The following is a 27,019-nucleotide window of genomic DNA, read 5'->3' as shown; positions in this document are numbered from 1 at the left end:
ATAAACACAAAAACCCCAACTAAATAAATAAAATAATAAATACAAAGAAAATATAAATAAATAAATAATATAGTAAATACAAAAACAAATCAAAATAAAGAAATACATAATATAATATAATAAACACAAAAAAAAAAACAAATAAATAAATAAAATAATAAATACAAAGAAAATATATATATAAAAAAATAAATACAAAGAAAATATAAATAAATAAATAAATAAATAATATAGTAAATACAAAAACAAATCAAAATAAATAAATACATAATATAATATAATAAACACAAAAAAACCCAAATAAATAAATAAAATAATAAATACAAAGAAAATATAAATAAATAAACAAGCAAATAAACAAATAAATAAATACACCAGCGGGATTGCGAATGTATCTTTTGGGAGAATTATAGAAAGAAAAGGTGACCGGACGTGCCATGGCCTTCTTACGCACTGATTAGCTGAAACGTTTGATGATACAAAATGTAAAATAAATAAATAAATAATGTACATAAATAATAGAATAAATACAAAAACAAATCAAACGAACTAACCAACTAATGAACAAATAGCGAATGGAGCTTTCTTTTGGGAGATTTATAGTTATAGCTAACACCACGCATGAAACATTGGTGGAGTTAGCAGCCGACCTAGCCCCCCCCCCCCATCACACACACATACTTGGCTAACAGCTGATGAAAGCTGGCAGCAAGCACTGAGACAACGAGAGCAAGAGATATTCTGCTACTTGCACTATATCCAGACTGTGATCTGGCCCTTGGGCTACACCCCCCCCCCCCCCCATATCCATACGTTCCCCACCCCCTCCAAACCCCTTCACTCCCCAATCCCGGAGCTCCCAATCCGCAAGGAAAAATACCAACACATTTGTTTTGATTCGGTGTTGACTCTGCAAGCCTCTTGTCTTTTCCAAAGTGGCTTAAATAAGACGCGAGGTAGGGGGACAAAGGGGGGGAGGGGGGTTGTGCACACACACACATACAAAATACGGCTATTATGTGTTTCTTGCTGCTTTCCCTTGGGGAAGCCCACGCTTTGCTCCTCATCCCAGTTTGTCACCGCTGCAAATCGAAGTGACAAAAAAATGGACGAGGGGCGACTATACAAAATAAATTCAATTAAAAAAATCGTGAAGCCATTTATAGGAGCGATTTTTGTCTTCTGGGATTATAAATTCACTCTTTCAGCGGACAGTCGGTCATGTGATCAGGTTACAGGGTGAACTAAAGGGTTAAAAGATTCAGACAGACCATTCTGTCGTTTGTTTGTAGGCGAAATCTTAGGAGAGTCTCCTGCGCCTGCGTCTCTCATGGTCCGTAAGGCAGGCGGGATGAGAGAATCCTGCCTCTTTTTTCCCGCCCTCTCTGCGGCACATCACAGTACTTCATGCGAGCTCCCCTCCCTCGCGCGCCTCGCGCATTAAATGATACTGTTTATACACAGCAGCATCTATCATCCCATTTCACACTTCCTCTGGCTTGTTTATCCGCCTCGGGCCACAGGAAGGCGCAACTATTCCCTCTTCCTTCCTTGCCTCCTTCATCGACTCCTTCTTCACCTCCTTCCGCACCTTCCTTGCTTCTTTCCTTCTTTTCGCCATTTTATCCTTCGTTCCTTCCTCCCTCACTTCCTTCCTTCCTTCATCAGTTCCTTCCTCACTTCCTTCCTTCATCAGTTACTTCCTCGGTTGCTTCCTTCCTTACTTCCTCACTTCCTTACTTTCTTCATTTTTTTCCTTCCTTCATGGCTTCCTTCCACCATCCCTCCCTTCCTTCTGTCCTTCCTTTCTCACTTCCTACCTTTCTTCATTGTTTCCTTCCTTCCTCACGTCCTTCCTTTCTTCATTTTTTCCTTCCTTAATGTTTTCCTTTGTTCCTCACTTCCTTCCTCCCTTAATTTTTTCAGTCCTTTCTTCCTTCATCGCTTCCTTCCTTCCTCCATCCTTCCCTTCTATCATTCCTTCCTCACTTCCTACCTTTCTTCATTTTTTTCCTTCCTTGGTTCCTTTCTTCGTCAGTTCCTTCCTCACTGCCTTGTTTGGTTGCGTCCTTCCTCACTTCCTTCCTTTCTTCATTTTTTCCTTCCTTCCACCATCCCTCCCTTCCTTCTGTCCTTTCTTTCTCGCTTCCTACCTTTCTTCATTGTTTCCTTCCTTCCTCACATCCTTCCTCCCAATCTTCCTTCATTCCTCACTTCCTTCCTTTCTTTATTTTTTCCTTATTTCCTTCCTTCATGGCTTCCTTCCACCATCCCTCCCTTCCCTCTGTCCTTCCTTTCTCTCCTCCTAACTTTCTTCATTGTTTCCTTCCTTCCTCACCTCCTTCCTCCCGATCTTCCTCGCTTCCTTCCTTTCTTCATTTTCTCCTTATTTCCTTCCTTCATGGCTTCCTTCTACCATCCCTCCCTTCCCTCTGTCCTTCCTTTCTCGTTTCCTACCTTTCTTCATTGTTTCCTTACTTCCTCTCGATCTTCCTTCCTTCCTCACTTCCTTTCTTTCTTCCTTCCTGTCTCACTTCCTCCATCCTTTCCTTCTGTCCTTCCTTCCTTTCTCCATTCCATCCCTCTATCCCTTCCCTCCTTCTTTTGGACCTCCCTTCCTTTTCAGAAAACTCTGGTGATACCTGAGGCAGCACACGGCTTCGACGGCTTGGGTCGGGTGACGTTGTTTAGAGTCCGATAAACAGTTGTTTTTATGTCAACAAATGCCCACTGAGTCACTTGCAGAACGTGGCAGGGGAAAGGGGGGGCTTCTGTGATGCAATCAGGGAGAACCGGGCTGGTCATCGCCACCTCCGGTGCTGGGCCACGACCGTCACAATAATCGAGCGTGCTTACAGTACAGCGCCCGCCGTTCTTTTTCATTTGATTTAAGTATTCTATTCTTCCGATTTATTTATTTTTGTCAAAGATTTGGACTGACGGTTCAGTGAGAGGACACGCTCTGTAGTTCTGTCTCAGTTCTGCCGGGGAAAAATAATCTCATTTTTAATGCCAGTTCCAGTCCGACTCCAGATTATAATTAATTTAAGCGTAGACCCACGATGAGAAATGACTTTGGCTAATCCCAGGCAGTTTGATCTGCGCAAGCACAAGTGTAAATTTAAGGGCTGGGTATAATTATTATAAAACATGTCAAAATATGTGCAAATATCTTTTGTCCTAAAACAGAAAATATTTGGGTTTATTTGTCGGGAAACATATCCACACAATTTCATCCAGAGGTTCATCTGCTATTTTAAAACCCCGCTTGGTGCAGCTCAATGTTCACGACGGAAGCTAGCGTTTAAACGCTGTACCGTTAAGGGCTGTCGGCGGAGAAAGACAATGCTATTGAATCCCATTAAACGCAGCCAAGTGCGTCCGACAGGCGTCAAGCGGGCGAAGGGGACATCCGGTGAGCATCCCGTTTCAAGTCGAGCATATCGTAACTCGCGCTAAAGCTTCGGTCACGGCTTTCGGACTTCCTTGCCGGGGCCTCCCTTTCTTGAAACAGAGTTAATCAAAGCAGGCTTTTATTCCTTCACTCTCACAAGCCGACATTTTTCCATAGTTTGATCGCATGCTGAAGCCGTTCGATCGAATACAGTAATTTTATGGATGGGAGGAAATTAACAAATAACTGGCGTGAAGTCTCACTCTCTTTTGTTTTCACACAAAGATTATTACTTTCAACTAACTTAATAAAAGTATGTCGGCAATTGAGCCTTTATTACAACAAAGTAACAAATTATTTGGCTCCATAAAATACAAATAAATAAAACAATTCACTTGTGGCTTAATGTTACCCCAAACCTATTCCACTAGCATCTCAACGTTATCTTACGTTAGCCTTGGACGGACACACCAAGCTTTCCCTTTCTCGCAGCGGAGTGGGATGACAGCCCAAGAGGAAGTGCTGAGGGGTCTTGGAGATATTTAAAGCAGCATTTCAAGGGAATGTGGCCTGCTTTAAAGCGTCGCAAGCCCCCCCGCGACCGGGACCTTCTTCTGGTTCTTAACGCCAGCTGTGCTAATCAATCTCCTCTGTGCTCGTCACGGTGGTGAAAGAGAGCCGGGGAGAAGGCCGAGGAAAGACGGATGGAAGAAATGGATGAGGACGTGGATTGTCAGGGCTCTCTTCTTTGCAATTGCGGCTAAAAGTGCGGAAAGTCGTATGGCGACATCATTCCGACAAGCTGGGCGGGACTATTAAGCGGGACCACTAAAGAGGATTAATTGGTGGCTTTCAAAAATGACCATTTTTTAAAGATGAACAAAAGGGTTCCACGTAAAAAAAAAAACAAAAAAAAAACACAAAAAAATCTATTTGATATGTTGTCTCAGTACAGATGCTCCCCTACGGACGAACATTCGCGTTACAAACAACTATACATACGAACATTTTTTTACTAAGTTATGTAGTATTCTCTTCACTGTACATGTACATATCTTTATAGAGCATATATTTTATTAAATGTCTATTTTTCAGTGTTACTGATACAAACCTTAAACATCCTTATAAAACATACATTCCATACAAAATATAGCACTGAAGCAACTTATGAACGAATTCACCTTACGAACGACCGTTCGGAACGTATCTCGTTCGTAAGTTGGGGAGTGTCTGTATTCTCATTATATTTTGATGAAAACACCCTACATATATTTTTTAGCATTCATTGTACGCATACTTATATAAGCTTCAAACAGAGATTCCTTACAAAACAAGAGCAAGAAACAATTTACGAACAAATTCACCTTACGAACGACCGTTCGGAACGTATCTCATTCGTAAATTGGGGAGTGTCTGTATTATCCTTATATTTTGATGAAAACAGCCTATCGATATTTTTCTTTTTTAAACATACTTAAACATACATTCCATACAAAATATAGCACTGAATCAACTCACAAACGAATTGACCTGACGAACGACTGTTCGGAACGTATCTCGTTTGTAAGTTGGGGAGCATCTGTACTGATTTCTTTTCTGACTTCCCAATGGGAACCCAACGGTCACATTAAAACCCGAAAAACCGAGATGCCCATGCTAAATCTTTACTAAAAACAAAGTAACAAGCCCTGATTTGCACTCGCTCGCATCTACTAAGTATGCATGCGTGGAGCCGAGCGGCAGCCCAAAGCAATCGCCGGCTCTCATTTCTTCCAGAGTCAAGTTGACTGCTGACCGTCCCGTAGAGGCCCCGCCCGGGTTGGTCTGCGCTAAAGCTCTCTTTGATGCGTCCACTTAAAAAGCCAAAGCGCCTTGTTTCCAAGTATTGTAAAGAGCTTTGCGAAAAGCCACATCTCCCAGGACTTGACGGGGCCAGATGGGGAGGGGGAACGGGGGCGGTGGGTTGGGGACTTAGTGGGACAAGCCGCAATGACTTTTAGAGGCGGCCGTATTAAAGGCTAAGTGGCAATAAAAACAAGCGCAATTTGGCTCACCATCGCCGCCTATTCTGGACACGCTTTAGCGGCGGCGTAGTTTGAGCCTGGGGATGGGTGATAAACTTAAATACTTTCCCAGACGCAAAGAGTGGCGCGCAGTTGCGGCACTCCACTCCTTTTTAATTTGGCGAGGTGAGGAGGACGAGGAGGCTTGAGGTCTGAAATTGAAAAAATATTTCGACTTCGACCGCCATCGAGTTGGAAAAAAAACTATAAAGCATTAAGGTTTTATCATTGGGGAATTGATTCCAATGATCACTACTTAATCCTGAACAAGACATTGAATAGCTTCTTATGCCCTCAACCCCACCCCCAAACAACTAAAATACTCCCCAAAACAACTAAAATACTCCCCAAAATATTCCGTACTGATAATTGGGTGAAAACTACTTCCGGAGAGATAGAGAGAGAGACACAAAGGGAGAAAGAGAGTGAGATAAAGAGAGAGAAACAGAAAGAGTGGTAAAAAGAGAGAGAGAGAGAGAGACAAAGAGAGAAAGAGAGAGAAAAAGCGAGAGAGAAAGACAAAGAAAGAGATTGAGAATGAAAGAAGAGAAAGGAAGAGAGAGAGAGAGACAGAGTGAGAGAGAGAGAAAGAGTGAGAGTGAGAGAGAAAGGGAAAGAGAGAGAGAGAGAGAGGGAGAGATAAAGAGAGAGATAGAGTGAGAGCGAGATAAAGAGAGAGGGGACAGAGAGAGGGAGAGAGACAAAAAGACAGCGAAAGAGAGTGGGAGAGATAAAGATAGAGTGAGAGAGAGATAGAGAGCGAGGAAGAGAGAGAGAGAGAATGAACGAAGAGAAAGAGAGAAACAGAGTGAGAGAGACAGAGAGAGAGAGGGTGAAAGAGAGAGAAAGAAAGACAGAGAGAGAGATTCAGAGAGAGAGAGAGAAATATATATATATATATATATATATATATATATATATATATATATATATATATATATATATATATATATATATATATATATATATATATATAATAGAGAGTGAGAGAAAGAGGAATAGAGAGAGAAAGACTGAAAGGGAGTGAGAGAGACAGAGCCAGAGATACAGACAGAAATAAAGAGAGAGATAAAGAGATAGAGAGGGCGAGAAAGAGAGAGGGAAGTGACGCTGAATGCTTTGAATAAGAAAAAAATCAACGCTAGCTAGTGGCCATATAACAATGACAAAGTGAAAGCATGTCATACTTTATGTAGCGTGACTTACATAATTGTTGGCGCTGTCGGTGCCCTCGGATCGCAGGACGGCCAGCACGAAGCAGACATACTCCTGCCCGCCGGTCAGCGGCTTGTTGTAGTAGTTGTTGTAGTGCTTCTCGTCTCCCAGCGTAAAGGCGGGCGGCAGCGAGGCCAGCTTGGCGGCGATGTAAGGCTTGGACGAGTCCAGGTGACGCCGACGCCTCAGAGCGGAGCCTTCGCTCGATTTCAGAAGCTGCGGAAGGAACGGAATTGTTTACGTGGAATAAAGATTTATGTCCATTTGCAAGATTAGAATAACCGTATATTGCATTATAAGGCACCTAAAAGCATTTCATGTAATCATAAGCCGACAGTGTGCCTTAGAATCTACCGTACTTTATATATGGATCAAAATTCTTACTTCTTGGACGTCGTATTTTAACTGTTCTGTAAAGCGCTTTGTGACAGGTTCAGCGGTTGTAAATGGGCCATATAAATAAAGCTGCATTGTATTGTAGGCTTGTTAATGTTGCTCCATCTAGTGGATGCATAAGGAATGATTGTAGCTTATCTTCTATGTGCCTAATTAACTAATGCAGTGCGCCCGAGATATGAAAACTGTTTCCAAATAGGCCATTCATTGAAGGTGCACCTGATATTCCGAAATGCCATATAGTGCAAAAATTGCACCATTTATTTTTGTCTTTAAAGGACAACCAACGCCATTTTTTTGTTTCCTAAATGACATCAGAAAAACGTTTTAAAGCATCTAAAATACCCAAAAGACGCGGGCTGATATTTTTAGTCAAATGCAAAACACCAATAAAAATGAAGTATCCAAAAACTGCCACAAAATGACATAGGAACTGAAGATTTTCAGAAAGTCCCGCCCCCAGTTCGTGACGTCACGCCATGACGTCTTGCCTTGCTCAAGAATCAAAACAATGGGCTCACAGAGTTCAGATTCGGAAAAGATGCTTTCTTGTTCCTCATCCAGTGATGACCATAATTGAAATAGTTATGAAGAGGAAAGCATAAATGTTTACAATCAATTAAAGAAGTCCTTCCGTATCAATTCGAGCCGTCTGGACTCCAATGTAGCACCCACAAAATGCACAAGATGGCGCCCAAGCTCCGTTGGAAATGGGCTGATTTGTCTGCTGGGAATTTGTGTCAACTACGATCAAATAGTAGTCTTGGTGCAACACACAACGATTCACCATCGCATTATTTGTGTTTTCCTTCTAATTTTGCCATCAACACGGATCAACATGAAGTTTGCAGACCAAATAAAGTACCCAAAATGCATTGTGTGTCACATCAGGCATCATCATCAACTCGAAAACAAGACTTCCTGAATATTCAGCGCGAGTCTTAAAACGTAAAATATAGCTATATGCGGTGTAATCTTTGTAAAATGCGCTCAGTAGAAGTCATTTTTCAAATTATGGACACATGTCCAGAGGTGTCGGTTGTCCTTTAAATGCAAAGGATTTTCACTCCCTCCGCATTTAGCGTAGCTCCATCCAGTGGATGGACAATGAATTATTGTAGCTTATCTTCTGTGCCTAATAATGCAGTGCGCCCGAGATATGAAAACTGTTTTCAAGTAGGCCATTCATGGAGGTTGATACTCTAAAACACATTATAGTGCGGACATTTCCAGCTTTATTCTGTCTTTAAATGCAAAAGACGTGCAAAAATGTGTCCACTCCAGTGCCAGGGTTTTAGTCATTGTCACCCAAATTCGAGGACCCATAGAATATTGAGTTTTAGGACTACATAAATATTCAATAAAGCGTTAGAAACCTCAGACTCCCTACTTTTATTAAAAAAAAAAGTTAATTCCTGAATTATATGGGTCTGGAATTATGTGAGCTTGAAATAAGGGCGGCTGTCCAAAATACAATACAAAAATACAATACATCCATATTTAAAAAAATGGAGACTTGTATCAATATGCCTTTCTTATACTTTGCACTATGTACAGTTTTTTATGAATCGCTTTTGCACATTTACAGTATACAGTTGACATTTTTATTTTACTACGCTTAGAATATCTTGTTTTTCTATCCTTTCACCCCCACTCCATCCCCTTTCAAATTGCTGCTTTGGACTGCAAATTTCCCCAGTGTGGGACGAATAAAGGCTTTCTGATTCTGATATTGGTTTATATTGTGCTTTAAAAACAGCTGAAGCTGGAACAAAGCGCTAGCTAGCATGGAAAAAAGAGAAATGCTCCCCCCTTGTGGAAGGGAAAAACATTGCCAGAGGTCTGGCCAGCGCTTTATCGGCACACAAGCATGAAATAATTATACCCGAACAAATTCGGGAATGGCATATTTGGCATATATTTTCAATTCCCGAATAAATTTGGGAATGGCAGTGAATGAGTTAAGCAATTTATTTTAGTATTTATTTTTTCCTGATTTAATTTTTGTATTTTGTGTTCACTTGTGTTATTATCACTAATTTTTTTGGGAGTTGTCGTTCAAGCGCTCTACAAATTGAGTTCTAAGGACGCCCCCCTTGCGGAGTCGTACAGCCCGCACTGTAGCCAAGTCTCTATCCATGGCGACGTCTCAAAAGAGAAAACGCCGGCTGCAACGCATTTTGTGTAGTTCCGAGCGCCACTCCAGATGCGGCATTATGAAATGATAATGTCGCAGAGAGGAGACAATGGCCCGCTCACTGTTTAATGACTCAAGGAGGCCCCTCTCTTTCTCTGTCAGCCTTGTGCTTTATTTAAATATGCGGCTATTAATATTCTCGCAGTGGTTATGCTTCGGTTCCCTCGCGGGACCAGAAAGTCTTTATTAAAAGGAATGATAGAGTGGTCATGAACACTTTATGTAAAACGACGATATCTGCGGTGTTAAGCCTTTTCAAAGGCACATTTGATCCATTTGAAGATTTCATGATGGGAGTGGCCATCGGCTCAATATTAGGATGTTGTTTTTCATGGAGATTTTTTTTTACATTTGCGGGGGATTTATTTTTGTTTGTGTAGGCTTTTATTTATTCATCCATCTTACAATTTACATGGCAAAAACATTTCTTGCATTTATCAAAATTATTCATTAATCCATGAATATGTTTTTTCAATTCCTGAATTTAAATTTTTTTCTGATATAATTCAAGTTGTTATTTTTGAGTTTTTATAGTTTTATTTATGTCATTGATTTAATTTTATTCATTCAGTAAGGGATGTTTTTACTTTGGCTTGATTTATTTAAAAAAATGTAACCAAGGGATGGTTGCATTAATCAGTTCAATTTTAGATTTCATTTTTTAAAATGCATCTATTTTCAAAAATTACCACCCAATAAACATTGGGTCACTGGGTGTGTAATCTCCACATGTTCATAATAATAATAATAATAATAATAATAATAATAATAATAATAATAAATTTAATTTACAAGCACCTTTCCAAACACCCAAGGACACTTTACAATAAAAAAACAATAAATACCAGAAGAATGAAACATAAAGAAAATGACTTCTGATGTCTATTTTTTACAAATCAATTCTATTGTGGACTCGTTTGATTGTATTAGTTTATTTTTCTGCCAGGCAGTGTCGACGCTTTCTGGTTACCGCCGCGCATTGAGCAGATGGATACTGTCTGGCATGGGATAATTACCCCCCACTGCCTCACCACCACCACCGTGCTCAAGCCCAGGAGAACAGTGAAGATAATTGGGAACAAGCGGACACTTCCAGCCCGGTCGGAGTTAATGGCGACCTTTCTCTCGCCACGTAATGTGCCAATCGGCGACCGGCTGGCTCCTACTCACATCATCGAGATCCATCTCGTCCGGATTCTTCCAACGTCTGCTGGACTGGGACACGGGCAGAACCACGATGTAGTACCACCTGTCAAAAAGTAACAACAAACACAATGGCATCCAGTGGCAAATTCCAAGGTTAGAACAAAGTCGAACGTCCGCAAACTCATAATGAAGAAACACAATCTGCCCAACAACACACAACACATACACATGCCTGGAGTTTTGAGACACCCCGGAGGTTAATAGGATGCCCCATGTGAGTATGCGGTAATTGCCGTCATTAGCGAGTGCTCAAAAGTTAAAGAAAAAAAATACATAATGTAAAAAATAATAAATCATCTATCTATCTATCTATACACGCACACAGACACACAGACACACACACACACACACACACACACACACACACACACACACACACACGCACGCACACGCACGCGCACACACACACACACGCACACACACGCACACACACACACACACACACACACACACACACACACACACACACACACACACACACACACACACACACCTGTATGTATACACCTGTATATAAATATATACCGAAGCAAAAGTAAAAAAAAAACCTGTGTGCATTCATTGTGCTTCGACACAGCACGTTCCAATCAGACAATAACATGATGTTTCTTATGTATGACGCATCCTGTTGGGGACAGGAGTTTGGACTTGTGTGCGTTTTCAAACCAATCACCGTTGTTTACCCGTTGCGCCATTCCACTGACCTGACACGTGTGGTGGTCTGCACCTTGGGCAGGGTAATGGTCATCATGCCGCCCTGAGCCTGATGGGCGCTGTACAAAGGTTTAGTCTTGATAAGGTCAGGAGCGGTACAGATGGAAACTTGCTGCTGCAGACCCCCGGCGATGTTGCCACGGCTGGTCAGCACGAACGAGTAGTCTGTGTCGGGTTGCAGCTGTGTGATAAGCTTCCGCTTGAGGTTACCCTGCACCTCCACGCTTTGCTGGTTGTACAGGATCTGGAACGGCCACGCGGAGAGTTAGCAAGCGTCGCTCACGGCAAAGACGGGCGGTTGGCGGACGCTCACCTTAAAAGGCACTTGGGACTTGTAGTTGGGCGGCAAATCCCAGGTGAGGAGCACCGACGTCTTCATGACCGCTTTGACACCAAAATTCAAGGTAGGGAAATCTGCAAGGTAAATGAAAGCAAGTCTTTGGTTAACATACATTGCCGAGCATCCAAATAAGAATTTCTAGCGTGACTTTACATAACGCGACAATGTCGTGTAAATGTGACGGCAGGGGGGGATGATTTGACTGCAGCGTGTAAAGAGATTGGACGGCCATAAATCAATAAACGCGCACCGGGGTGCAAAAAAAGGTGCAAGCAGGGAATGTGACTTAAAACATTGACTGCGGTTTCTCTTTATGTGGTGTACAGACGCTCACCACCTTACGAACGAGATACGTTGCGATCGGTTGTTCGTAAGGTGAATTTGTTCGTAAATTGCTTCAGTGCGATATTTTGTATGGAATGTATGTTTAAGGCTTATATAAATATGTTTAAGGCTCATATAAATATGTTTCAGGCTTATATAAGTAACCTGTATTGGTTTGTACTGAAAAATAAACATTTAATAAAATATATGCTCTATAAAGAAATGTATTAGTACAATTGAAGAGAATACTACATATGTTACTAGAAAAAATGTTCATATGTTGTAACTCAAGTGTTTGTAAGTAGGGGAGCGTCTGTATTCTGTGGGTCCTGCAATTTGAGTGAAAATGACAAAATCACTGGCACTGGTATGGACACATTTTTGCAGTGAATGAGTTCATAGTCAAAGTGATAGCAACAAACGAGCCCACATAATCTATGCAGCCAATCATAAGCGAGCTCGTCCGGAAAAAAGCGCGCAATACAAAATCTAACTTACAACATCTCTGTCCAAACATTTTTCGACATTCAGTGGTACCTTGGCTTACGATCTAAATTGGTTCCCAGACAGAGTGTGTAAGGCGAAAAGTGTGAATCCTCAAAAATAATTTCCCATAGGAAACCATTAAAATGAGAATAATCCATTCCCAGGTCCTCATAAAACATAATTTTCGACTTTATAATTTTCTAAGCCTAAAAACTACACAACACAAAATATACCTTATTTTGTGTATAATAAATGTGCTATGGTATTATAATTAAAGAAATACACTGTACTATATAATAAAGTCGTTTTATTTTCCTTTGTGACGGTCGTTGATGACTTGATGGAATGGAGTAGCCGGTTTCATTAGCATTGAACACTTGAGGAACGTAGCCTTCCTCTTTCACCAACTTGAAGAATGATCCCTTGTACGTGCTTTCGCTGCGATAATTTTACCTTGTTCCTCATCAACTGTGTTCTGTTTAGCTGGGTTGATAGCTTTTTGCATCAAGTGTACAGATGGCTTGTGCGGGTAGTTTGTGGAGCCTGATTGATGGGATATTTTAACCTTGCAGTCTACACTCTGCCTTTGAACTATCAAAGTTGAAACTAGTCCAAATTCCACTGTTTAATCTTCTCTTTAATGTTTAACCCCCCCTCCATTCAATGCTGCGTTCTTGACCAATCACGTGGCTTTAACCGAAGACTTGGGGCGGGGAATAGAGGACAAAAACAATCGGCTGCCATTTTCTTGTTAGGAGAACGGGCTCGTTCGCGAACAATACATCACTCATTGTGGCAGCTCCGCGTGTATCACGAAAAATAGTTTGTATGCCAAGGTTACATTTTTATCAATTTAACATTATTAAACCAAAAAGTTCGTAAGCCAAGGGGTTCATAAACCGAGGTATAACTGTATTGTACCTGCAAAAATATTCATATGTACCGTTATTTGTAACTGAAATTTTTTGTAAGTAGGGGAGCGTCTGTATCTAAAACATACCATTGGACATGGTCCTGCTCTGGATGCTAGGGCTCAATGGCCCCCCACCCTTGCTGGTGTACGCCTGCACACGGATGTCATAGGTGGTGTCGGGGTTCAGGCCCCCGATAGTTATGCGAGTGTCCCCCGTGCGGTTGGTGCTGTTTTGTTGACTGTTGATGTCCCGGTAGACTACCACGTAGTACGCGATTTTGCCGTTTCTCTCGGCCAGTAGCGGAGGGTCCCAGGTGAGCTGAGTGCTGGACTGGGTCAGACCCGTCACATGCAGATTTAATGGGAAACCCGAGGGTACGTCCTCGGGAGTGCCGATCTCCTTGGTGTAGGCATCGCCTACGCCGGCGCGATTCCGGGCGCTCAGGCGGAAGACGTAGGTGGCGCCCTTGTGCAGTCCCGTCACCGTGTAGTGGTCGTCGGTGCTGCGCAGCTCGCGCGACGTGTACACGTCGTCGTCGGTGCGCTTGTACTGCAGCAGATATCCCATCAGTTCGCCCACCATATCTTTGGGGGGCTGCCACTGGATAAGCGCCGTGTTGCCCATGGTGGCGCTGATCATCATGGTGGGCTTGCCGGGTACTACAATCGTGATAATAAACAGTCAAATTTAAACTGGCCACACCCCCTTTAAGCACACATCCAATCATATTGGCCTTTGGAAAATCAGTTTAATTCAGGGGTGTCCAAACTTTTTGCAAAGGTGGCCAGATTTGGAATGTTAAAAATCTAAGGGGGGGAAACCTTGCCTGACGTTCTTTACATAACAGCAATTATCGTATTTTCCGTTGTATAAGGTGTACCGGAGTATAAGGCGAATCTTCAATGAATGAAAAACACTTTCCAAATACAATATATACATTTATAAAAGTCTTCCAAATATAAGGCACACATTATAAGGTGCTACAATAGAGGCTAGGGTTACGTTGTATGTATCCCACTACTCCTTCTACAGAGGGAAATGGAAATTAAATGTATTATTATTATAATAGTTGCGAGACTCTGAAAATCTTCAGCAAGGGATATTTACCATAAATTAAGCAAGGGAGCATTTGTGGTAGGTACTTCCCTAATTAAAAAAAAACATTTATACCTCGCAACAATGTTTTTTTTTTTTTTTTTTGCGGTTAGTCGTCTTATTGTGTTTCAAGGTGTTGAAAATGGGGCAGGCAACTTTTCAGAGTTGTCTGCCATGGTGCCCGCTAACTTTTTGTTCGGAGTTTCAGACACTGGTCTATGGCGCACCGGAGTATAAGGCGCACCCTCAATGAATGGTGTTTTTTCAAACTTTTTACCATATATAAGGCGCACCTTCAATAAATAAAAATGTTTTCCAAATATAAGGCAAACCACATTATAATCCACTACAGTAGAGGTCGGGGTTCCGCACTACTTATACAGTGGGGGGGAATGGAGTCGGTGGCTGCTGACAGTAGTTGCGAGATCTGTTGTACCTCAATATTACTTCACATATAAGGCGCACCTGAGTATAAGATGCAGGATCATCTTTTGAAAAAAACAAAGGCTTTTGTGTGTGACTTATACAACGGAAAATACAGTCATTGTTCTCTGGTTGATTGGCGTGATAAAAAAAAACAAACGAAAATTGGGAGGCTCATTTAGTCAATTACTCCTATCCTAATTTTCTGTTCGTACTTGAGCCTCTAGATGGCAGCACTTAGCATACGCAGGTAACAGCGCTACTGCCCAATGTATTCCCTCTATATGCGGGCCAGACGTTGATATTATGACGAAAACTGCGGGCCGGATGAAAATTGACTATGGGCCCCAATCGGCCCCCGGGCCGGACTTTGACATGACTGGTTTAAGTAAACAATTATACTGTAAAAATAAATGATGTTAAATAGTCTAATGGAGGAAGACTGTTCACCTGCTCCAGTGGTGGTGACCAATTTAGGTTTGCAACGAGGTCCATCTCCCCTGGTGGTGTATGCCGCCACGGCGATTGAGTAGGTGGTCTCCGACTGCAGTCCGGTAATGAAGGCCTCCTGCGATGCGGCGACATTTACAAAGGCCCAATTTATAAACAACGATACAAAGAAGCCTTCTCAGATGAGCAAAAACAACCCGACACCATCCGCCATCGACTGGGAAGGCATCCTGGTCAAATCTGTTCACAGCACCCCTCAAAAAAACTATCCAAAATCTTCCAAAGGGCACACACAAGCTGGCCTGGGAATTTTTTCTTGAAAAACTCCCACGTCCAATGGCAAGGCACACTTCAAACCCCATCAACCAACCGGGAACCATCACCAGCGTGTCAGTGTTCACGCCAGCCGTGCGGGAGACCTCCAGATGCTAAATTCATTTCACAACAGAAATGGGTCAATTGAGTGTTAAAAATTTGGTGAGTTGAGATTGTTTCATCATGTTGCTGTGCAAGGGTGTACTCATACTAGGTTATTCTTGTTAACCGCCATGATGCAAGGTAGAAATAAAGACAACAGAGCACGCTCTGTCACATCATTTAGTCTTGGTGGCATGCGGAATGTACATATTAACTCATTCACTGCCATTCCCAAATTTATTCGAGAATTGAAAACATGACGTGAAGCACCATTCCCGAATTTGTTCAGGTTTTGTTTTTTCTTGCGAGGTTGCTAAGACCTCTGGCAATGTTTTTCCCTCTCAAGAGGGGGCAGCATTTGCCTTTTGTACAGCCGCCCCCATTTCAAGACCCAGACCCATATACTTTAGGAATTAACTATTTTTGTCTGATGAAAGAAGACCGTATAAGGTTTCTTACGCTGCATTGAACGTTTATGTCGTCCTAAAACTCAATATTCTGTGGGTCCTGCAATTTGAACAACAACAAAAAAATGACAAAAATGGCACTGGAGTGGACACAATTTTGCACATGTCTGGCTGTGAATGAGTTAACTGCTTTTGCGATTTATTTGCAGTAAGCGCCATCTTGAAATGTTAAAAAAAAGTTTGTACGCCTCATAATACATCGACGAAAACTGCCTGATTTGATTGAGGGACAGCGTTGCATAATGACGTTTTGGAATAATATGAATAACTTAGTGCGGGTACACCATGGAGCTGTCGTGCAACAACTCCTTGCGGCATTCGTCAATGTGGCACAGAAATGTCGGAGAGTGCTCTTCACGACAAAAAAAGGGGGGATATGGACATTTTGATGATGTCTATAAAATAACGCCGGTGATGGGCTACCTCTGGATTCCCATATAAGTACCGCTGGGGGGCCGGCGTATATAAGAACATGGACACGCTTGGGTGGAACAGCGCACAGACATGAACATTGCATGAAAGAAAAAAATAAATAAAAGCATACTCACCACTTACAAGTTCAATTTGCATTTTTCTTTTTTCTTTACAAAAGTAGGTGGGCTACAGTATATGCATTCACACACATATTGGTACTCTCTTAATCGACAGTTATAGGAAAATATATGACGATGAGTCCACTTTTGATTAAATTATCATAGCTTATCGAAAAAAAAAAAGAACAGCTTTTAGTGGCAACCAGATTTGGCGTCATTTGCATGTCATTCAAGAAATGGGACTATAAACGATTCTTGGAACATTATATCATAAGAGTATTCTAACTTTACATTGGAATAATTATTCTCTTCATACGGAATGACTTTAACAGTCTCACACACACACACGGGCGCCGACTCAGATGGTTTCTTTCAATTTTCTCCTTCTGCGGGAACAATAAGACAGCGCGGCTCTGACGCTCAAAGGCGCTGATGAAGACGAGTTGATAACACGGCACGAAAGGCCGACACGTGACAGCGTGTGGAACGGCGGGCTGTCATCAAAATGAGGCCGCCCCCTCCTCTCTGAGATGACAAAACGCGCAGGAGGACAACAGGTTTGCTTTCAAGCAATGTCTTAAAGGACAACCGAAGTCTCCGGACAAGTTGTGTCCATAATTTGTAAAATGGCTTCAAATGACTTCTACTGAGCGTATTTTAATAAGATTCCACCGCATATAGCTATATTTTACATTTTAAGACTCACGCTGAATATTTCGGAAGTCTTGTTTTTGACTTGGTGACGAGTCCGTACGTGATGTCACTGAAGGAACGCCCCTGGCCGAAAAAAGGACACATTGTAGCAGTCCTTCCATCACGTCAATGCATTTTGCTGTGCTTGTTTGGTCTGAAAACGTCATGTTGCACCAAAAAGAGCCAGAAGAGGGCAACCAAGCTCCATATAAGGAATTTATCAGCCTGTGGAAACGGGCTGATTAATTCCTCACAGGGAGCTTGGTCGCCATTTTCTGCCTCTTTCCTGGGACGCTACATTGCAGTCCAGATGCCTCAAAATGACACGGAAGGACTTCTTTAATCAATTGCAAACATTTATGCTTTCCTCTTCAGAACTATTTGAATCATATTCATAACTTGATGTGTAATAGGAAAGCATATTCTCCGAATCTGAAGCCATTGTTTTGATTCTCCAGCAATGCAAGACGTCTTGGCGTGACGTCACGAACTGGGGGCGGGACTTTCTGAAAATGCCCAATTCACAGCTCAATTTTTTGCAGATTTTGGACACTTTAAGTCATTTTATTGGTTCATTTGAATAAAAATATCATACTGCGTGTTTTGGGTCTTTTAGATGCTTTAAAACGTTTTTCTGATGTCAGTTATGAAACAAAAAAGTGACGTCGGTTGTCCTTTAAGGATGACGTCAAATAAAATGGCTGCCTCGGGCGATTTGACAGGCGCGCAGTCATCGATGAGCATTTTGAAGACTGAACTCGCGATAAATATAGACGACAACGAGGGGCTCACCAATGGCGGCCGTGATAAATTCAATCTGACGGCGCAAAATCCATCCGACGCTTTTATTAATGAGCTTTTTGTATGTCATCGCCGTGTCGTCTTTGGAATCAATTTAAGTCTAATGAGCGAGTTATCTGACAGAGAGCGACAGAAAGGAGGCGGAGTTTATCGGGTCCGTCTAAGTTTACAGTCGGTGTGGGGCTACATTGTAGTTATGGTTTCCTCTCGAGGACCGTTATGAATTTGGGGAAACTATTAGAATGTTTTATCTGATCGATATATTACATTTGGTGTACGCTCTGTACAACAAATTAATTAATACTGTATTTTGCGGTGTATAAGGTGCACCGGAGTATAAGGTGCATATAAGGCACACCTGCGTATAAGGCGCAGGCTCATCCTTTCAAGAAAATGAAACGAAAGCTTCAGGGTGCGCCTTATCCACCGGAAAGTACAGTCAATAGTTCAAATCTGAAGTGAAGAATAATGACTGTAATTGTGGTTTACATGGACCAATTTGAAATTTGTGTTTGGACTTCAGCAAACAACATGGAACATGACATGCTTGATTTGCTTTCGTGGGCCGAATAAAATAACGTGGCGGGCCCGATTTGGCCTACGGGTCTTAACTTTGACACCAGTGGGCTAGTGTCATTGAAATGGGAGCTGTCAGAAAAGTAGTGTCAATATTACTACACGGCGTAAACAGTTCGGGCCAAAATTACAACTCATTTGAGGCTTAAGCATAGAGAAGAAATCACAAGCTACTTAACTCATTCACTGCCAGGCGATGTGTAAAAATGTGTTCACTCCATTGCCAGGGTTTTTGTCATTGTCACTCAAATTGCAGTACCCACAGGAATATTGAATTTTAGGACTACATTAACATTCAATGCAGCGCAAGAAGCCTTAGGCTCTCTTCTCTCATCAGAAAAAAGAGTTAGTTCCTAAGTTATATGGGTCTGGAGTTATCTGAGGTGGAAGTGGGGGCGGCTGTACAAAAGGTAAATGCTGCCCCCTCGTGGGAGGGAAAACATTCCCAGATCACTGATTGAAACTTGAAACGCACCACAAGAAAAAATTCGGGAATGGCGCTCCATTTCATGCTTTTCAATTCCCGAATAAATTTTGGAATGGCAGTGAATGAGTTAATTCCGCACCAGTCGTCAATCGGTCATTTTCATAACTTTTGACTCTTCTGTCGTCATTCAAACAAGATGTGTTATTTGCCTCGACGCCATTTTAAATAGTAGTTTGTATTTTCTACCGTGAAGACCTCACTTTCCCCAATTTCGGAGGAATGTCTCTTTGCTGTGTTTGTGACGCATGACGCGAGAACACAAATTAAATGCGTTTAAAGTGCGGCGCGCACAAACACACACAAACACAGGCACACACACACACACACACACACACACACACACACACACACACGCACGCACGCACACATATACGCATTTTTATGCTTTCTGGGGACCACTTTTCGGATCATCACTTCTGGAGACCACCCTTTCTGAAAAGTTTTTTTATATGGGGTTTTCTTTATGGGGACCAGCTTTTTTTGTCCCCATACGTCAAATGGTCCCCAGGACGTGACTGTGTAAACAGGTTTTTGTCCCCATAACCACATATAAACGAGAGGACACACACACACAGAATCAGGCATTCAACCCAAACACACAAACAATACCCCAAACTGCGGATTGGGAACCTGGTTAAAAAAAAGGCAAACCCAGCAGCACACACGAGGCTTACTCACATGCTCGGTGAACTCCGTAATATTGAACTGATGGGAGAGAAGACAAGACACACACAGTACACAGGGTGGGGTGCATGGAGGAGGAGAATGAGTCAAGAAGCAACACAACAAAAAAAAAGCGCTTGGACTTTTTTTTTCTCCGCTGTGAGACAGATGAATGTAGGTGTCACGCAGAGGAAGCAAGTGGCAGAGAAGGCGGAGAGAGGGAGAGACAGCGTGATGGAGGAGAGGCAGTAAAAAAAGTTGAATGTGTGTCGTCAAGGTCGGGGGAATGATTGTGAAACTTTCTGCTGTTATGATGCACTGCCTTGTTTTCCCATCTGCCAATCAATCTGAACAAAATATGATCCAACACATCTCCATTAGACGGAACTATACTGGACGTTTCATTGGTGGAAAGCGTTTCCCTCGCAACCCCCCCACACACCCATTTTTTTAAAGATTCATTACATTTCAATATGTTTTCCAAATGTTCCTTTTTGCTCGCCCTGGGAGATTCCTGGGGGGGTCGCGAGAGCCCATTTCCTGCTGCCGGCTCCGACACCGAGCATGAAATCTTATTACCGGCGCCACTGTTCTTGCGCCCCGGCATCAAAACTCGTCCATGCGGAATGCAAACGCTTGCCATTTATCGGCAATTCGGAGTACTTCAACAACTCAGGGCCAAGTTCACCGATTGGGTGAGAGGCGTTGGGAGATCGCGGTGAGGACTTGGGGTGGGATTTGGCATGAAATGGAAGTGAAAAATAAGAAATATAATAGGAAAAGTGGATTTTTTTTTACAGCGGCAAAATAAATGTAACCCATTTATGCCGAACACAGATAAATTCATCGTCAAATGCTTTAATGTTGTCTCTTGCCACATTAATTATTGTTAATTATATAATAATAATAATAATAATAATAATAATAATAATAATAATAATAATAATACATTTCATTTATAAGCACCTTTCAAAACTCTCAAGGTCATTTTACAGTCACAGGATAACTTTTTCTGTGGGTGAGCAGCGGCAGCCACACGCACAAGCGTTCAATCACTCTTGTAGAGCTCTTTATTAAATTCATAGAGTTGCCTGTTCTGTACGTAGAAGGGGACATAAGCCAGTGTCTTCTTGTGCCGGTCCCAAGCCCGGATAGATACAGAGGGTTCTGTCAGGAAGGGCATCCGACGTAAAAGCTTGGCCAAATCAAACATGTGAATCAAACCTCTGAAGATGGAGGACACTTGATTCGCTGTGGCGGCCCCTTGAAGGGAAAAGCCAAAAGAAAAAGAAGAAGATAGAAAAATATGTAGCTAGCTAATCGATAGATAATAAAGTGCAAGCTGGGTAGCCAGATAGCTAGTTAATAAATAGCTAATAGATAGCTAATAGCTAGCTAGCGAGCCAGTTAGACAGTAAACAGATAGCTAGCAAGACAGCTAGATAGCTAATACATAGCAAATAGATAGCAAATAAAGTGCAAGCTATAGAGCCAGCTAGCTAGCTAGCTAGCTAGATAACCAGGTAGACAGCGAGATAGATAGCTGAATAGCTAGATAAACAAAAAGAAGTGAAGAGAGGAAACTTTTCACACGCACACCACCGCTAAGTCAGAGTAATGACCAGGATGGGTGGGAAAAAAAAAACATTTTTGGGCCATTTAACTGCTAGAAATTGAAAATAATACCGTGTTAAAATGGTCCCACCATGCAAACAATGAGACCATTATCCTCCAATACAGTTGTAATCAACAAATGCTGTAACATGAGTGTTATAATTATATTATTGTAAATTATATACTCCGTTGGAACCTATTTGATACTCTGCTTTGATTTTAGTTGGAATTTTTAAAAATGAATTTATCTGTGTTCATATGAACACGCTCGGCGTAAATGGGTTAAAAATAAAGTGTGATCTATCCATCCATTTCCGTACCGCTAAATCCTCATTAGGGTCGTTAGTGGGTGCTAGAGCCTATCCCAGCTGTCTTCGGGGCACTCGGCGGGGGACACCCTGAATTGGTTGCCAGCCATTCGCTCACACACACACACACACACACACACACACACCCAGGGACAATTTGGAGTGTTCAATCAGCCTGCCATGCTTGTTTTTAGAATGTGGAAGGAAACCGGAGGAACTGGACAAAGCCCCCCGCTCCCCACACACTGATATAAATATAAAATATATATGGCGGCGCTGTAGCTGACTGCTTCATTTGTTTCCTTTTAGCTTTCCGTCTCATCCCAAATCTCCTTTTACCAACATTTTCAACGGCAACCGTTAGCCGTTTTGAGTTCCACTGTCGCCCGGCGGATGCAAATGCGATGACACGGGTTGAGATTCGCGCCTATCAAAACGAGAACGAGGTGACGGTGGCGTGACGAGCGATGTGGAAGAGAAGGAGCTGCCATTAGTGATGGAGTGAAACGGGCTGAGGTGCTTTTCTATTCAACTCATATCTGCGGCGGTGAAGCGAAACAAACTCGCGCGCGCACACGCGCGGGCCAATACAAACGTGTGAAACCAACAAACGCATGAACGGTCAGGGAAAATGGAGCTGAGAAAGAAGGGTGCTGAATGTGGGTAAACATGGGCAGTGGGTGTAGAGAAACAGGCGGCCAGGCGCATTCAACCACAAAGCCACTCCATTTTCCGATGACTGTCACCGATAAATGTAGGATCGAGTGCAATGGTGCGCCTGCCGATTCTAATTTTGTTTGGCAGGCGGGCTGACCACCTTCATGAGCTTTCCCCTGAACAATGCGTTTGTCCTTATTGTTGCTTCACTCCGGTGCTCTGAGGGACCCGGATTCGGAAGGTATGAGACAACAATTCTGATGAATTTTCTTTCGCGGTTTGGCAAACAGTAATTAATTAATAAACAAAAAAGCTTCAAGGTAACGAAAAGACGCTGTAACTCTAGTATGTTGAGTCTCATTATTTGTTATTTTGTTTTTTTGTTGTTGTTTTGACTTCAAAATGGCGCCTCGAGAGTGGCTGCCTTTACAGCAGCTCCTGTATTTTGTTTTTCTACTTCCTTTCCTTTACTCTTCCTTTCAGAATTTTGCTGCTGTGAAATGGGAATTTCTCCACCGTGAGGCTAATAAAGGATAATCTAATGTAATGTCATCTAATATAATGTAATGCCATCTAATCTAATGTAATGTCATATAATCTAATGTAATGTCATCTAATCTAATCTAATGTCATCCAATCTAATCTAATATAACATAATCTAATGTAATCTAATCTAATATATACATGTATATTCTAACGATAATCCAATCTAACAGTAATCTAATCAAATCTAATATAATCTTTGTGTCATACTAACTAATATACCAAACAACACGCGGAAGCCGATGGTTAGCATCGCTAGTAGCAGTTTTAGAAGCAACATTTTAGATTTTTTTCCCTCTCCTTTGTTTTAAACAAAAAAAGGACAGGCAAGCAAGCAGACGTGAAAATACCACGGGTGTTTTATCTTTAACTGTGTGTCACATTGTCATTTAGAACCCCTAGCAGACCTTTTCGTGTCGTATAAGAGTGCTAGCGAGAAAAAAACAAGTAAGCACCGCACTGTGAAAAAGGGTCTTTTATCACAGGTAATAATTGCCTAAAGGTTACCCGAAGTGCAAAGCAGCAAAAAGCGGCCCCCTCCGTCCGTCACGGTTGTGAAAAAGAAAAAGGGTAGGGGTCGATAGCATCGCGCTGTTAGCTCTGGCATCTTGGTTTAAAATTAGCACGGAAAATGAGGGTGCTGTGTGGGCTGGAGTTTTAAAAGAGGTGCTTGTCGTGCCCACACGCACACACACAACACACACGGGAAACAGTCCTTGTAGCATTGCGACTTAGCGTGAGGAGGAGAGCGGAAGCCAAAGATAAGAGTAGAGGGAGAGGTGATAGCGATGCAGACAGAATTCGCCATCCAATCGCATTAACACCTTAGATAAAGTTAAAGAATGTTTTTTAACGTGCATGCTAAATTGACTTGTTTGGTACACCAAAACTATTCACAGGTCAATGTGATCCAATGTCAATGAACGTGATATTTCCGTCTCACTTCATACATTTTCGTGTTATTTCCAAGTCAATATATTCAAAGAAAAATACTGTATGTTCAGAAAACGTTAACCAGGCCCTGGTCGAGTTGTGTGGAGTTTCAATATTCTCTCCTTGTGCCTTAGTAGGTTTTCTACGGGTGCTACGGTTGCCTCCCACGTTCCAAATAAATGCATGGTGGGTTAATTGGGCACTGTAAATTGTCCCTCCAAAAATGAAAAAAAGTCCCCTAATTTTTGTTACATGTACCATATTTTACACATTATAAGGCGCACCGGATTATAAAGCGCACCTTCAATGAATGACATATTTAAAAACGTTTCCATATACAGTATAAGGCGCAACCGGCTACTGTATAACGCGCATGATCAGCTTAAAAAAATATGGTATATTAACTCATTCACTGCCAGACAATGTGCAAAAATGTGTTCACTCCAGTGTCAGGGCTTTTGTCATTCTTACTCGAATTCCAGGACCCAAAGAATATTGAGTTTTAGGACTGTATAAACATTCAATGCAGCGTAAGAATCGTTAGAGTCTCTTATTTCATCAGAATAGTTCATTCCTAAATTATATGGGTCTGGATTTATCTGAGCGTGAAATGGCGGCTAACAATGTTTGTTAGCATGACACAATATAGCGCTTTAACAACAGCAGAAGCTGGAAGAAAGCGCTAACATGGTTAAAAAACATTGCCACAGGTTATGGCCAGCGCTTTATCGGCACCCAAGCATGAAAAAACTAAACCCAAACAAATTTGGGAATGGCGTTCTACGTCATATTTTCAATTCCCGAATAAATTCGTGAATGGCAGTGAATGAGTTAAGAATAAGAACCTAATGGGTCTTCTCTGACAGCTAAAGTGTTTTTATTTTTTCCGACTACCCCTTGACAGGCGCTTACTTGTGTTGTGTGTCAACACGGTTTTGATATGTGAGAGGATAGACGATGCGTGGCGAGACGGTCGGGTAGAGAAAACGGCTGTCTGAGCATTACTTGTCTTGTTTTTAACAGTCTGTGTGGTCCTTGTTTTCGCCAATGTCCGGGCAGGCCTGTGCAGGTGGCCCACGCTCGATGACCAAATCGAGGGGAACCAACTTGCACGCAAAGGCTCTCTCGACATGACGCAAACGGTTTGTGGAAAAAGGGAAACAGCAAACGAGATAGAGAATCGTCAGAGGCGGCAACAATGGCGGGTTTTTAAGAGAGAGAGAGAGAGAGAGAGAGAAGCATCTTCAGGACTGACTTGAGTGGCAATTTGCGAGATGTGTTAATTGCGTGACACTGGCACAAACCAGGCATAAAAGCCCGCCCGGGATCACGTCAAGTTCAAGTCGGCAGGTTCATGTGCAGGCAAGAAGGCGCCAGCCGCCATTTTATCTGCTGCACACGTTCAAAGTGGTCCAAGCACCCATTCGGTGTCGATGTGCGAGGAACATACGGTATATATGAAGGATATTCAAATTGCAGTGGAACCTCGGTTTTCGAACGACTCACAGTTCGAACAAATCGGAGTCCGAACAAAAAATTCGAGAAATTCTTTCTTTGTAGTTCGAACAAAAATCGGAGTTCGAACGCCGGTACGAGGCGTGAGTGCGTACGCGAGGATGGGATGCTGAGTGGCGTACGGGTGTAGATCGCTCTCTTCGTGACCAACTGTTGTCGCGTGCGGACGTGCTGCGTTTTGCTCTCGCGTTTAATACAGGCGTACGAAGAGTTTTAGCCCCTAATCATGCCTCCAAAGAAAGTCAGTGCAAGCAGCAAAGCTGCTACAAGTGAAAAAAGAAAAGTAGTGCGCACAACTATTGCATTTAAGAAAGAAATAATAGCAAAATATGAAGGAGGTGTGCGAGTGTCTGATCACGTCTGGAACGCCCCTGACCGAGAAAGCGACACACAATGCATTTTGGGTACTTTGTTTGGTCTTCGTGTTGATGGCAAAATTAGAAGGAAAACACATGAATAACGCAATGGTGAATCGTTGTGTGTTGCACCAAGACTACTATTTGATACTAGTTGACACAAATTCCCAGCAGACAAATTATCCCATTTCCAATGGAGCTTGGGCGCCATTTGTGCATTTTCTGGGACGCTACATGGGAGTCCAGACGCCTCAAAATGATACGGAAGGATTTCTTTAATCGATTGCAAACATTTATGCTTTCCTCTTCAGAATTATTTGAATCATATTCAAACTGGATGAGTAACAAGAAAGTATATTCTCTGAATCTGAAGCCATTGTTTAGATTTTAGAGCAAGGCAAGACGTCCTGGTGTGACGTCACAAACAAAGGGGCGGGACCATCTGAAACACGCCATCTCCAAATTTATCCACTGCGAGACTAATAAAGGCAAATCCAATCCAATCTCCGAGTTCATTTTGAAGTAGTTTTGGGACACTATCAGTCATTTTTATTGGTGTTTTGCATTTGACTAAAAATATCAGCCCGCGTGTTTTGGGTATTTTAGATGCTATAAAACGTTTTTCTCATGTCAGTTAGGAAACAAAAAAATGCAGTCGGTTGTCCTTTAACTTTGGCTCAAAAGCGATCAAACATTCATGATGACTGCAAAAAAATACAATTATACAGTTACAAATACAAAATACAGTTACTATCGGATTCCCTCACCCTGTTCTTTATGCAACCAAAGCCTTCACACTTAACCCCGAGCTACCCTCCAACTCATGATGCTAATTTTATGCCGACATCTGTCCACACCAACAATTTTTTACTCAGCCTTTTACAAATGGATGTCCTATTGTGAAAGAATATATATATCCCACTGATTTAGTTGACCTTGGCGGTGTGAAGACGGCGGGATATTTACGATTGTTAATGAGGGTTAATAGCGTCCCTCGCTCAAGGGCGCGGCGATGTCTGTTCGTCGTGGAAGGCTTGACCGGTACACGCGCCGCTTTCCCGCAAGGCGGGGCCGACGAGGGCATGTATGAAAAATGAGATGATTTCATGGAAGCGGCGAAGGGCGGCGCGCGAACGCGTGCTCCCGTTAATGTTCGCAGGCAGTGGGAGAAAAACAGTTGCGATTTTATTGGGGTCTTTGGTGAGTCATCACACTGTGAGGAAGGGCATGGGGGGGGGG

General features: G+C 42.3%; 1 protein-coding gene across 14 annotated transcripts in view; it reads right to left on the bottom strand.

Moving 5' to 3' along the window:
• The window catches only part of LOC148891393 (receptor-type tyrosine-protein phosphatase F-like), a 232,682-nt gene that overhangs the window by 38,893 nt on the left and 166,770 nt on the right, over window positions 1-27,019 (bottom strand). For 9 of the 14 annotated variants that reach the window (XM_089009063.1, XM_089009067.1, XM_089009066.1 and 6 more), the window contains 7 exons: window positions 19,870-19,896; window positions 15,218-15,335; window positions 13,336-13,908; window positions 11,499-11,599; window positions 11,176-11,429; window positions 10,436-10,514; window positions 6,664-6,888 (listed from right to left, as the gene is read on the bottom strand). In XM_089009063.1, the coding sequence (XP_088865189.1) occupies window positions 6,664-6,888; window positions 10,436-10,514; window positions 11,176-11,429; window positions 11,499-11,599; window positions 13,336-13,908; window positions 15,218-15,335; window positions 19,870-19,896 (1,377 nt within the window). The remainder of the gene's footprint in view (window positions 1-6,663; window positions 6,889-10,435; window positions 10,515-11,175; window positions 11,430-11,498; window positions 11,600-13,335; window positions 13,909-15,217; window positions 15,336-19,869; window positions 19,897-27,019) is intronic. The other 5 variants (XM_089009069.1, XM_089009071.1, XM_089009076.1 and 2 more) reach the window with 1 other exon arrangement.

The sequence above is a fragment of the Hippocampus bargibanti genome, linkage group LG11 (genome assembly GCF_051943395.1).
Source record: "Hippocampus bargibanti isolate YZ-2025 linkage group LG11, ASM5194339v1, whole genome shotgun sequence".
Taxonomy (NCBI): Eukaryota; Metazoa; Chordata; class Actinopteri; order Syngnathiformes; family Syngnathidae; genus Hippocampus; species Hippocampus bargibanti.
Note: the sequence above shows the minus strand (reverse complement) of the source record. Positions and strands in the feature narration are given on the sequence as shown.